General features: G+C 37.4%; 1 protein-coding gene across 1 annotated transcript in view; it reads right to left on the bottom strand.

Annotated features, from left to right (window-relative positions):
* Nucleotides 1-14,562, bottom strand: part of LOC115216556 (kielin/chordin-like protein) — a 56,030-nt gene that overhangs the window by 19,428 nt on the left and 22,040 nt on the right. The window contains exon 5 of the mRNA XM_036506958.1: nucleotides 11,688-12,884. Coding sequence (XP_036362851.1) covers nucleotides 11,688-12,884 — 1,197 coding nt within the window. The remainder of the gene's footprint in view (nucleotides 1-11,687; nucleotides 12,885-14,562) is intronic.

The following is a 14,562-nucleotide window of genomic DNA, read 5'->3' as shown; positions in this document are numbered from 1 at the left end:
TTTTAGATTTGTTTTACATGTTTCGATTTTTGAACAACCTTTTCAAAAATATGTACTAAAATGGAATATGTAGAGAGGAAAGAGCTATTAATAAAATAAAGTTAAAATTAAAATTACCATTCATAGTTTACTTTCCTTTTTCTGCAAGAGCACGTGGTAGTTTCCGTCAATTTTCGTGGCATGACAATTGAACTGTCTGTGACGGCAAATTGCTACTATCTGTTTTGGTAAATTAAAAAGTGTCGTCAAGACTTGTTTTCTATAAGAGTGGCTGTAGCCGTCGAGTAACCAGCAGCAGTGATAATAATAGTCGTCGTGGTGATGTTGTTCCCCCGGGGTTTTAATAGAATTCGGGTTCTTCGACCCTTGTCTTTATTTCTTATGAATAACTTGCATATCCATATATTCATATGTATACACATACGTACATATATACACACACTCTCTCTATATATATATCTATCTATCTATCTATCTATATATATATATATATATATATATATATATATATATATGCATGTGTGCGTACTTGTGTATATGAATACGTGTGTGTATATGCGTATACTGTTTGAATGCTTACCTATTTCTTTACTACCCACAAGGGGCTAAACACAGACAGGACAAACAAGGACAGACAAACAGATTAAGTCGATTACATCGACCCCAGTGCGTAACTGGTACTTAATTTATCGACCTCGAAAGGATGAAAGGCAAAGTCGACCTCGGCGGAATTTGAACTCAGGACGTAACAGCAGACGAAATACGGCTACGCATTTCGCCGGCGTGCTAACGATTCTGCCAATTCGCCGCCTTCTTACCATGTCATGTACGACAATCAAAGGAGAGAAGAAAAGACAGACATACATATAAACCCATTTCATCAGCCGACGTTTTTAATACAGAGTCCAGTGCTACTTCAAAGCATCGGCACAATACGCAGTTGTCTAGGAGCCTCATAGGTCTAAGGGTCCAATTCTAATCTTTGTATGACGTGGCTTGCTGTCAATAAATAAATACTATAGAGCCATGTGCAGTGATTTGCCCAAGGGTCTATAATGCTGCAAGAGTTACACGATTTCGGCGGTTAGGAACCGTTTCGATGATTAGTCTGGAAATTACCAGTTTGAACGAAATGAAATCAAGTTTTGCCACTGAAAACGCACAGAGGGGAAATATAAAACTTGTAGAAAACAAGTAGATACAGAGTATAAAGGATGGTGCCTTTCCTCTTGAAAGAGGAAGAGTTCTAGTGCACGGGGAGAATAATAAAATGACCTTCATCTAAATATAATCTAAATATAATTGGACGCAAAGGGCGATAGAAAAGAGTGGTGATCAGCAGAAGCAGGTGACAGGAAAAGCAGAGGAAATGTTGGATAGAGAGAGAGTGAGAGGGAGAGAGAAAGGGAGAGAGGTAAAGTAAAATAGAGCAACGGTAAGTAATAATAATAATAATAATAATAATAATAATAATTGTGTACAGTGCTCAGGTGCACTACAACTCATCTAAAGTGTATATATAATCAGGTGTAGTTTCGGCGGATTTCGGAAAGCATGAGGGCCTTAAAGGATGCAGTGTCATGGCAGTCAACAACTGACGCAGGCAGTTTATTCCATGCTTCAGCAACTCTGAGCGTGAAAAAATGTTTCCGAAAGTCATGGGAGCTGTGTTGTTTTCTGGCTTTGTAGGCATGTCCACGTGTGTTAGACACATGGAGATCAAAAAGGTGTTCAGTGTTGTTGTTGGTGAGGTGGTTGATAACTTTGTGGGTGTTTACCAAGTCCGTCGCCAGACGCCGGAGCTTCAGTGAATCCATTCCCAGGGAAACAATGGGCTCAGAATATGGTAGGTGTCTGATGGACGGTATACGTTTGGTTACACGTCTCTGGACAGATTCCAGGAAGTCAATGTTCTGAGCAAGATAGGGGTTCCAAACTGATGATGCGAATTCCAAGTGTGGTCGTACCATAGCTGTATACAGTTTTAAATAGATGGCTGGAGAGCGGCTAACAAAAGTCTTGCTGAGTGATACCAAGACACCCTCGGCCTTCTTGACAATTTTAGAGATATGCTTTGTCCAACGCAAATCACTGCTGACAGTGATGCCTAGGTCACGCTCGCAAGGGGATTTCTTGATATCAGTGTTGTGGAGGGAGTATGTGGACGCAGGGTTTTTTCTCCCAAAATGCATGGTGGTACACTTGTCCACGGCCAGTTTCAGTTGCCAGTCTGTGATCCATTGCTGCATTGTGTCTAGGTCTGATTGCAGGAAAGAGTTGTAGACATCAGGATCTGTCCTCTTGATTTCAAGGTACAGCTTGATGTCGTCTGCATATTTCAATACTGTGGCATTCTTTAAATTGGCATCTATGTCAGGTAGTAGGGGAGACAGGGGAGAAAATTAAGGTGAGATTTTAAAAGGTGTCACATAGGGGAAATCAAGGTAGTTACAATGAAGACTATAGATGTGTACAACTGGTAGATCCGCTAGTGTTGCACCGCTATATTTTGTAGCTATTTAAACAATGAGTTCGTGAACAGTTAATGGGTTAGATGTGTTGAGGCAATGTTCATATAAATCCATTACATACTTTTTCTATCTTCGATTGCACTGTTTACATTAGACGTATTTGAATATGAAATGTTGTCACAAATCAGTGCTGGCTATAATTTCGATAGAGAATCTGTAGAGACAATCTCAAAACGTTTTAAATATATATATACTCTTTTACTTGATTCAGTCATTTAACTACAGCCATGCTGGAGCACCAACTTAAAAGGTTTTAGTCGAAGAAATCCGCCGCAGAACTTGTTCTTTGTAAGCCGAGTACTTATTCTATCGGACTATTTTGCCGAACCGCTACATTACTGGGACCTAAATACACCAGTATCAGTTGTCAAGCGATGGTAGGGGGGCAAACACAGACACAAGACATATTCATTTGTGTGTGTGTGTGTGTGTGTGTGTGTGTGTGTGTGTGTGTGTGTGTGTGTGTGTGTGTGTGTGTGTGTGTGTGTGCGTGCGTGTGCGTGCATGTGTGTGTGCGTGTGTATATATATATATATATATGATAGGCTTCTTTCAGTTTCCGTCTACCAAATCCACTCACAAGGTTTTGGTCGGTCCGAGGCTAAAGTAGAAGACACTTACCCAAGGTGCCACGGACTGAACTTGGAACCATGTGATTGGGGAGCAAGCTTTTTACCACGCAGCCATGCCTGCGCCGTACGTATACAGCGAGAAATAAAACGGAGGCATAGAATTATGGTGAAATGTGTAAATGAGTTTTATTAACGATGTGTCTCGAAATGATTGCAGTTAGAAACAATAGCTACTAAGACAAAGAAAAAACCCTTTGGAAGGAGAAAGGGTGGAAATCTATTACACGTTTCACGCATCTAAAACCCAACAAATGCTATTAATTACACTAAAACAAACTCTTGCCGTTATTCCATTAAACGAAGGGCTAAAATTTTAACAAGTTTACATTTAAAGCACAAATGTAGAAGCATTTTCACGTCCACACTTAGTTTTTAATACAAGATATTATTAGCAAACAAGCATACCTGTGTTGTCAAAAATGTCGACGGTTTTATTAATGATAGAAAATGGTGCATCGAGACAATGAGAGAAACCATTGATAAATGCTAGCAATGGAGTAAATATATGTACATAAGCAGAACTGAAGCACTTGATCAATCAGATACGGTTGTAACATTTCGGTTGAAAATATTATAATCCATGCAATATGAATATATATGAAACGTCCACGCTCGCATGGAACAGACAGATTTTGTATAGCCGAATGTCACCCCCGTCGCCAACCCTCATATGGAAGCAGGTGAGGATAGTCGATGGGAAAGGTATCCAAGCCTAGGCCTGATTATGTGGATGGCTGAAAACGAAGAACATCTCTTGCATTAATGACACACAAAACCACTGCTCGAATTTAAGGCAAGGAGACAGTAAAACTAACATATACAGTAAAACACACATACAGGGTGTGGTGAATATATTGTTGTTTAAATTATGCAAAAATGAAAATAACACCGACATCTCATTTTAACAGATATATTTACTAAAATTACATAAAAATATCTTGAAATACTAAAAAGTAAATTTATTCAATAAAATCGCCATTGGGATCAACCACAGCATCCAAACTATTTCGGAATCTCCTGCAACTCTTCTGGACTGTCTCTTTCTTTAAGTTGGTGAATGCTGCCATAATCCTTGCTTTCAGTTCATCTTTGGTGTTACAAGGAGTTTTGTTAATCTCTCGCCCAACAGCGCCTCACACATAATAATCAAAGGGGTTGCAGTTTGGGGAGTTAGGTGATCATATGTTAGTAGATAGAGAGGGGAGAAGAGCTGTGTATGTTAAAATGAAGAAAGAGATCAAAGGAAAAGGTGAGAAAAGAAGAAGGAAAGAAATAGGAAGAGAAGATGAAGACAAGATGAGAAAATGAAAAAAAGAAGAGAAAATGAAAAAGGTAGAAGGAAGTGAAAAAAGTGAAAGGAGTGTTAGATGGTGGTCAAGATATTATGAGGGGGGAATGGGAGAGGAGTAGGGGAGGGTAAGAAGTGATAAGAATGAATGTAGTGAATATGTGTGAGGTGGAGTGATATGTTACAATGGTGTTAAGGAATGGGTACAGAAAAAGATATAGGAGGAGGGTTTCTAAAGTCAGTAGTAAACCACAAATTGGAAGGGAAGAATACTAAGACTGGTCAAGTTTCTATAAATAGATTTATATGCTTATTCAACTGGCTAATGTTATAGTATGGAGAGAGGAATCAGAGAGAAGGAAAGAGAGAAGTGTATATCGATATACGCACGCACACATGCACATGTATGTGTGTGTGAAATGCATTATTATGTAGACTTGCGTACTAGTGTATTTAAACCTGTATGCATGCATGCATCTATATACATATATATATATATATATATATATATATACATACATACAGATACATATACACGTACAAATATATACGCACATACGTATGCATACAGATGCCCATACAAACATACATGCACATCCATACACATATATATATGCGCACACACGCATACCCCTAAATACATGCATAAACGCATACACGTGCGCACATATACACGCCTACATGCACGTGTACATACATATTAGAATTTACAAACCACGGACAGGAAGCATTTCAACCACTTTCCTTGGATAACGGAACTGTAACTATAACATCTTTATACATTTTTATTTTTATCTCTACATTCTATTTCCCTATATACTCCTTATTTGCTTCCTTTTCCAAAATAACTCCTCATATTGAACTCTAATATTTCCCTCTATTTAAAGGTGGCGAGCTGGCAGAAACGTTGGCACGCCGGGGCGAAATGCGTAGCCGTATTTCGTCTGCCGTTACGTTCGGAGTTCAAATTCCGCCGAGGTCGACTTTGCCTTTCATCCTTTCGGGTCGATTAAATAAGTGCCAGTTACGCACTGGGATCGATGTAATCGACTTCATCTGTTTGTCTGTCCTTGTTTGTCCTCTCTGTCTTTAACCCCTTTTGGGCTGTAAAGAAATAAGTATTTCGTCTGCCGCTACGTTCTGAGAAAACATTTATTCACTCTCTCTCCCTCTCACACAAAAAAGAAACTGAAGTGTGTTTGCGCGCGAAAGATTTTTGTTTTCTGTTTCTAAAACACTGGTATAAAACTGAAAATATTTAGTGGAGAAAAAGTGTGTATTTTGTTGGGATTAATTAATGATTTGACAGTAAAGAAGTAAGTAGTACTTTGTAGGTAAATTTTTACCTGTCTACTTATACAGACACACACGCCATATATACATATATATATGCATTCATTACGACTTCACAAAAAATATTTTCAGCATAAAATACACACAATATACATGTGAACATATTAATCCACATTCTCTATTTATTGAATAACGAACCAAGTAATCCGCCCTCTGGAAAACGTATTTTTGTAAAATGTTGAGAGTGGTGGGGTAAAATTTCCGTGTGTTCCACGCCCCACCCTCTGTTTTCCGGACCAAAAAAGGGTTTTGTGGCATATTAGGAGGTCACCGTAATTCATTCAACGAAAAATGAATTTCTTTTTTCTTAGTGAAAATCGTGCGGGTGTACTTCCCAATGAGAACGGGGAGGTGAAATTTCCAAGGGTTCCACCCCGTTTTCCGGACCAAAAAAGCATTTTGTGGCATATTAGGTCACTGCAATTCATTCAACGAAAATATAAAATATTCCAATGATTCCGGAATGGATGGGGTCCAGTTTTCCCCACCCCTTTTTTCCGATTTCACTTAATTCCATGCGAATAATCCGATTTTTCTTTTCTTAGTGAAACTCGTGAGGGTGAAAGTATCGAAATTTAAACAAATTTGGGAAGAACGACAATAGGTAACCTAGCAATTCATTGTTGAACATTGGAATTAGTGCGATATTTACCAGTTTATTGATTTTGCTCAAATTCTCTAAAAATATTAGTTTCAAATGTTGGCACAAGGCCAACAATTTCGGAGAAGGGGTTAAGTCGATAACATCGAACTCAGTACTCAACGGGTACTTATTTTATCGACCCCGAAAGGATGAAAGGCGAAGTGGACATCGGTGGAATTTGAACTCAGAACATGAAGACGAAATGTCGCCAACCATTTTCCCTGGCGTAAACATCGTGTCTATTCCTTAGAACAAGGTAGCAGTCCGCGAAAAGTTTTTAAAATAAAAGTTTAATTGAAGTTAACTTTGTGTATTTCCTAATGGCCAGTTTCAGCACGCGATCTCAAATCAAAACAATATATAGGCAAGTACACATGTAAATATGTGTGTGTGTGTGTGAGAGAGAGAGAGAAAGAGAGAGAGAGAATAGTATGCAGGTCTGGGTTTGCTCCCGGATATGGATCGTAAATGTTATGACTATTGCCGAAATGTCTCCCAACGAACCATTTGCTTTAAAACAAAATTTACTTATTTGTCACCCCAGAAAATAGCTTCATACGGAACTAGGAACTAGTATATTTTGATATGTGTACTTTAGGAAAATTACAAAGGGTATATTAGTTTAACCCCTTCTTTTTTCGATAGTCATATTTAGACACACTAAGACGGCTAGCTGGCAGAAACGTTAGCACGCCGGGCGAAATGCGTAGCCGTATTTCATTTGCCGTTACGTTCTGAGTTCAAATTCCGCCGAGGTAAACTTTGCCTTTCATCCTTCCAAGGTCGATAAATTAAGTGCCTGTTACGCACTGGGGTCGATGTAAACGACATAATCCCTTTGTTTGTCCTTGTTTGTCCCCTCTGTGTTTAACCCCTTGTGGGCAGTAAAGAAATAGGTATTTCGTCTGCCGCTACGTTCTGAGTTCAAATTCCGCTGAGGTCGACTTTGCCTTTCATCCTTTCGGGGTCGAGAAACTAAATACCAGTTACGCACTGAGGTCGATGTAATCAACTTAATCCCATTGTCTGTCCTTGTTTGTCCCCTCTATGTTTAGCCCCTTGTGGACAATAAAGAAATAAGAAAATTTAGCACGCAGGGTAAAATGATTATCGACATTTGATCCGTCTTTACGTTCTGGGTTCAAATTTCGCAGGGATCGACCTTGCCTTTAATCCTTTCGGCGTCGATAAAATAAGTACCAGTTGAACACTGCAGTTGTAAAATTTATTTGCAAACAACCTATTTGTTGATGACTTCCTTTGCCTGAAGTCCTCACTTTTGAGATTGTTAGCATTTGTTAACGATAAGAAGCTTGCTTCTCAACCACATGGTTCCGGGTTCAGTCCCACTGCGAAGCACCTTGGACAACTGTCATCTACTATAGCCTCGGGCTGACCAAAGCCTTGTAAAGGGATTTGGTAATTTGGTAGAAGGATTCCGTTATATATATATATATATATATATATATATATATATATATATATATATATATATATATATATATATATATATATATATATATATATATATATATATATGTATGTATGTATCTGTGTGTGTGCTAGCAGTATAGCCCGGCGTTGCTCGGGTTTGTTTTTTAGTTGCGCTTAAAACAGCAGACTTTGATGTCGCGTTAACAAAGTTTTGCCATAGTTTCAATCTATGAATAAAAGTATAGTGTGGCGATCCTCGAGTTTGCCCTGAATGTGCTGCAAATGTGTAATGCCGACTTCAATTGTTGGTACTCTTAGCTAATATTCCTACTATTAACATTGTGGAGAAAACAATTTACCCGTAGATTTAAAGGAAAATGAAGCTCAAGTTTCGAACTGCACAGAAAATCTATTAAGAAGTTAACACTGCAACAGTATTCATTAAGAAAAAGTACACAGCAGTAAAAAAATCGTAGAACATAGGGCTTTTCATAGAAAAAAAGCACCTTTGTGATGTAAATAATTTTTGGTCTTAACATGGTTCGATTTGAATTTTTTGTTCTACGGAATGAAGAGCAAGCCTTCTATCATACTCTCAGTTTTGGTCAACTTGCGTCGCAGGGGCTCGGAGGAGATAGTGTTAGTTGAAGGCTACCAAACCTGCCACACACACACAGCTTCAGCTTTATAGATATAGATTCATTCAGATAAACAGTTAATATAAGGCAATGCATAGTATAGTCGCTGATGAAATATGGTTACAGCACTTCGCGATAGACAACGTTCTTTGTTCTTCCAGATGGAGCCAAAGCAAATAGGCTGTTCTGACTACCGACTCGGGAACATCCAACGTATAATTGTCCATGTGAGAAACATGGCTCCTGCAAGTGAAGCCCTGCCATGGATAATGTCTGACCCTGTGGTTTGTTTATGGACATGGCAAATACAACACGTAGGGGAAACTGTGTCCTTCTGAAACAGTAGGGTGCATCAGCTCCTGATGTCGTAATTGTAATCTTAGTTATTAAAACGTCCTCTCTCTTTCCAGAACTGGAAAGGATTTTGTAGACAAAGTATTAACATTAGTTATCTCCCTTGCACTGTGTTGAAGCTCAAGTTTCAAACTGCACTGCTTTTTGATGTAAATAATTTTTGGTCTTAACATGGTCCGGAATGAAGAGCAAGCCTTCATCTATCATACTCTCAATTTTGGTCAACTTGCGCCGCAGGGTCTCGGAGGAGATAGTGTTAGTTGAAGGCTACCAAACCATCCACACACACAACTTCAGCTTTATAGATATATATGTGTGTGTGTGTGTGTGTGTGTGTGTGTGTGTGTGTGTGTGTGTGTGTGTTTCTCTGCATCCCCCCTCGCCATCGCTTGACAACCGATGCTAGTGCATTTATGTCCCCGTAACTTAGCGGTTCGGCAATTTCTATTGCCGATAGAATAAGTACTAGGCTTACAAAGAATAAGTTCTGGGGTAGATTTCTTCGACTAAAACCCTTTATGTCAGTGTTCTAGCATGGCCATAGTCAAATGACTGAAACAAGTAAAAGAATTTTTTAAAAATTAAACATTACCATAATTCACCAAGAATTATTGGTATAAATATAAATTTACAATCAGTCTAAAGATGCTACAGGTTTTGAAGCAGTTGTCTACAAATATTCCCTTTGGAAGAGATGTTCATCAATGCAGGGTCGTTGACCGGCATGAAAGTTTAAGAAAGTTTTTCTCCCGCAGCTCAGTGGTTAGGGTGTCAGCATCATGATCGTAAGGTTGTGGTTTCGATTCCTGGACCGGACGACTCGTTGTGTTCTTCATTTCACATTGCTCCAGTCCACTCAGCTGGCAAAAATGAGTAACGCTGCGATGGACTGGTGTCCCATCCAGCTGGGGAACACATATGCCATAGAAACCGGGAAACCGGGCCCATGAGCCTGGCTAGGCTTTAAGAGGGCGCATTTATTTATTTTTTATATAATTACTAGCAGTATCGCCCGGCGTTGCTCGGGTTTGTAAGGGAAATAACTATAAAGCATTTTTAGAGAGTTATATCCAAAAAAATGGGAATAAAATGATGGTAAATTTTTTTTTTAGTTAAAAAGGTCGAGTTTCGTCCCCTAGACAATCTGTGGTTTGTGTTTCTGATTCTCGACTCCATGTCGAATTTATCGATTTTTTTTCAGAACTGAGGGAACTTTCAAAATTTTCGCCATGTTAGTTTTGAATTATGACATTCGGCTATGTGTGTGTCAAGTTTCATCAGAATCGGTTGAAAGCCGTGGTCAGGGTGAGGGTACAACCTGACAGACACACAGAAACACACACAGACAAACTGCCGTTTATATATAGAGAGATATCAGATCTTTTACGTTTGCATTTTCGCGGCTGAGTTGAAATTTTGTTTATATTGGAAATAGATGAGAAATACTAAAATGCAAATAAGAAATAACTCAGCCTAAAAGTTAAATGGATAACTCGGTTGACTATCATTCTAATGAAAAAAATTAAATTTATAGATTAAACAACGAAATTGTGGTAGATATATGTTTTATTTTAAAAAATTATATTTCAGGTATCACAATTATTGAAATTATCAAAATAAATTAATAGTTCTTCATCCGTACTGTTGTTTCTGCAATAAAATAAATTTGCAAGAAATTAATATATTTATCGGACTGGATATACACATTGTATTTCAAATTTAGTATGACTAAGTACAATACAAAATTTAAATTTGAACAATTATACATTAGATTAAATATCACATGATTATACAAAGTATTAAAAATTCATCAGAGCCCAGATTTTAAAGCCCAATTCACACTCTCATAAGCTATATCCTGAAATATCCTGTATATAGAATAATTCACAAATGTATCTCCAAAGAGTCTGTATCACTATTTAAACAGTTGAAAAATAAATATTTCTTAAATAAACATAAATATTTCTAACATTAAGAGCAATGTCGTGCAAATTTTACATAAGTGTCAATAACATTAAATTGAAAATTGTAAGTCAACCATTTCTTCCATATATATTATTGAATGTATGCATGTATATGAAAAAACTTAGAAGAGAACAGTTTGTATGCTAAATATCATCTAATTGCTGGGTGATTATTTTCTGTTTAATATGAGAAATAAAATAGGGGTTGCAAAGGGTAAAGGATGGATTAAATTAGTTACGTTAGGGACAGTAAAACACTAATAAAACACTTTACTCACCAGACGATAGCAGTCATACTTGGTACACTTGACCTTTCCAATAGAACATCGACAAACATTGCACTTATCTTGACTCATGAACATTTCTCCATCTTTGTAAGATTTTCCATAATACTGGCATTTTGTCGGGGGGCAGTACATTTTAGTACAGCTTATTTGACCAAACTGTCCACATCTACAAGTATTGCAGGCATCTTTAAATGTTTCACCGACAGAATAAGTTTTTCCTTTATGTATACAGGACTTACTGCATGGTTTTTGCTCACAATCGACTTTCCCATCGGAGTTGCACTGACATTTGTTGCAATCATTATACCATACAGAACTAATTTCATAAATTTTACCGTTGTAATTACAGGGACAAGGTAATTCAGTGCAGCTAACCTCACCATTATATTGACAAGTACAAGTATTGCAGCCATCTTTGAATTGATTTCCGAAATTATAAACCTTATTTTTATAAGTACAGGTACATGGGTTTATTGTGCAGTCTACTGTCCCATCGGTTTTGCATGTGCACGTATTACAGTCCTTTCTAAATGTCTGACCTACATTGGTTGAACATCGGGCATATCCAGTTGCTAAACATTCGCATTGATTGCAACCATCCGAAAATCTATTACCAATTCCATAAGTTTGTCCTTTATGAGTACAGCGGCAGGGTTTGTTTGTACAATCAACTTGTCCGTTATTTTTACATTTGCAAGTATTACAATCATCCTTGAACTCTGCTCCGAAATCATAAACATTATATTTATAAGTACAGGTACATGGGTTTGTTGTGCAGTCTACAGTCCTATCGGCTTTGCATGTGCACGTATTACAGCCCTGTTTAAATGTTTCTCCTACTTTATATATCTGGTTTTTGTACTTACATTGACAAAGATAGGTTGAACATCGGACATATCCAGTTGCTAAACATTCGCATTGATTGCAATCGTCCGAAAATCTATTACCAATTCCATAAGTTTGTCCTTTATAAGTACAGCGGCAGGGTCTGTTTGTACAATCAACTTGTCCGTTATTTTTACATTTGCAAGTATTACAATCATCCTTGAACTCTGCTCCGAAATCATAAACATTATATTTATAAGTACAGGTACATGGGTTTGTTGTGCAGTCTACAGTCCTATCGGCTTTGCATGTGCACGTATTACAGCCCTGTTTAAATGTTTCACCTACTTTATATATCTGGTTGTTGTACTTACATTGACAAAGATAGGTTGAACATCGGACATATCCAGTTGCTAAACATTCGCATTGATTGCAATCGTCCGAAAATCTATTACCAATTCCATACGTTTGTCCTTTATAAGTACAGCGGCAGGGTCTGTTTGTACAATCAACTTGTCCGTTATTTTTACATTTGCAAGTATTACAATCATCCTTGAACTCTGCTCCGAAATCATAAACATTATATTTATAAGTACAGGTACATGGGTTTGTTGTGCAGTCTACAGTCCCATCGGCTTTGCATGTGCACGTATTACAGCCCTGTTTAAATGTTTCTCCTACTTTATATATCTGGTTGTTGTACTTACATTCACAAACATCGGCTAAACATATGACAGATCCAGTAGCTAAACATTCGCATTGAGTGCAACCCATCGAAAATTTAGTACCAATTTCATAAGTTTGTCCATTATAAGTACAGCGGCAGGGTTTGTTTGTACAATCAACTTGTCCGTTATTTTTACATTTGCAAGTATTACAATCATCCTTGAACTCTGCTCCGAAATCATAAACATTATATTTATAAGTACAGGTACATGGCTTTGTTGTGCAGTCTACAGTCCTATCGGCTTTGCATGTGCACGTATTACAGCCCTGTTTAAATGTTTCTCCTACTTTATATATCTTGTTGTTGTACTTACATTGACAAAGATAGTTTGAACATCGGACATATCCAGTTGCTAAACATTCGCATTGATTGCAATCGTCCGAAAATCTATTACCAATTCCATAAGTTTGTCCTTTATAAGTACAGTGGCAGGGTCTGTTTGTACAATCAACTTGTCCGTTATTTTTACATCTGCAAGTATTACAATCATCCTTGAACTCTGCTCCGAAATTATAAACATTATATTTATAAGTACAGGTACATGACATTTTTGTGCAGTCTACTGTCCCATCGGCTTTGCATGTGCACGTATTACAGTCCTTTTTAAATGTAGTCCCTATTTCGTAGGTGTTTCCATTGTATATACACTTACATGGTTTGTTAGAGCACTGCACAATACCGCTTCTTAAACATTCACATTGGTTACAATCATTACTGAATGTTTGTCCAACTCGGTATGTCTGTCCTTGATAAGTACATTGACAAATTTTCTTTGTACATTCTAACTGACCGTTGTCTCTACAATAGCAAATGTTACAATCCCCTTCAAATTTCTGGCCCACACTTAATACTCTTCCTCTGAAGTAACACTTACAAATTTTGCTAGTACATTTAACCTGACCATTGTTCAAACATTCGCAAGTATTGCAATCATCAGTGAAGGTTTGGCCGATTTGATATTGTACATTTTTATAAGGACATCCACATCTATCACTGTTACACTGCACTATTCCTCTAGTTTGACAAGTGCAAGTCTTACAGCCATCGTTAAAACTCTCTCCAATATTGTAGTCTTTACCATTGTATTGGCACTGACACACATTATTGGTACACTGAACATATCCAGAAGAAAGACATTTACATTTATAACAGTTGTCATTGAATTCTTCACCTTCTTGGTACTGCTTTTCTTTATAAGTACATCGTTTAGGACAGTCTTTGTTGTCACATTTTATCTGGCCATCATAGTTGCATTTACATGTATTACAAGACTGCTGGAATGTCTGTCCTACTCTGTAACGTCTGCCTTGATATGTACATGAAGGCCCCTTCCCATAACCACAACGTAAATTTGAACAAATTGCTTTGTTATTTGTGTCACATACACACGTGTTGCAGTCGATCTTAAATACTCCTGTATACTTCTTTCCATTATATGTACATTCGTCTGTAAAGAAGAGAAACAATAATTATTTCAATCAACAACTACAATGTTCCTGAAAGAAGAACATGTTATATATTCTAGCGTAAGTATGTGATTATGATATATCTATAAATTCTCAAAGAATAATATCGAGCGACATTATTCTTTAGAAATGGTTGGAATGTACAGCCCGAAATATACAGATACTTTGCAGTATGTATCCGAAAACCAGTTTTCAGATATCGTGATGATGAGAACTTTATTGTTATGTTGACGCACACACATACAGGCTAATAAAACACGCATAACTATACATACGTGTCTATATATATATATATATATAGTTATAGTTATGGCTAAATTCTAGGAGATAAAGAACTCAGTACGCGCGTAGAGTATAAAGTTGCAATAACTCGTCTGCATCTCCATCTATCTTTCTGTTTATCACTATATATGTACGTGT

This window comes from Octopus sinensis, linkage group LG10 (genome assembly GCF_006345805.1).
Source record: "Octopus sinensis linkage group LG10, ASM634580v1, whole genome shotgun sequence".
NCBI classification, from domain to species: Eukaryota; Metazoa; Mollusca; class Cephalopoda; order Octopoda; family Octopodidae; genus Octopus; species Octopus sinensis.
This window is presented reverse-complemented; position numbering and strand designations above follow the sequence as displayed.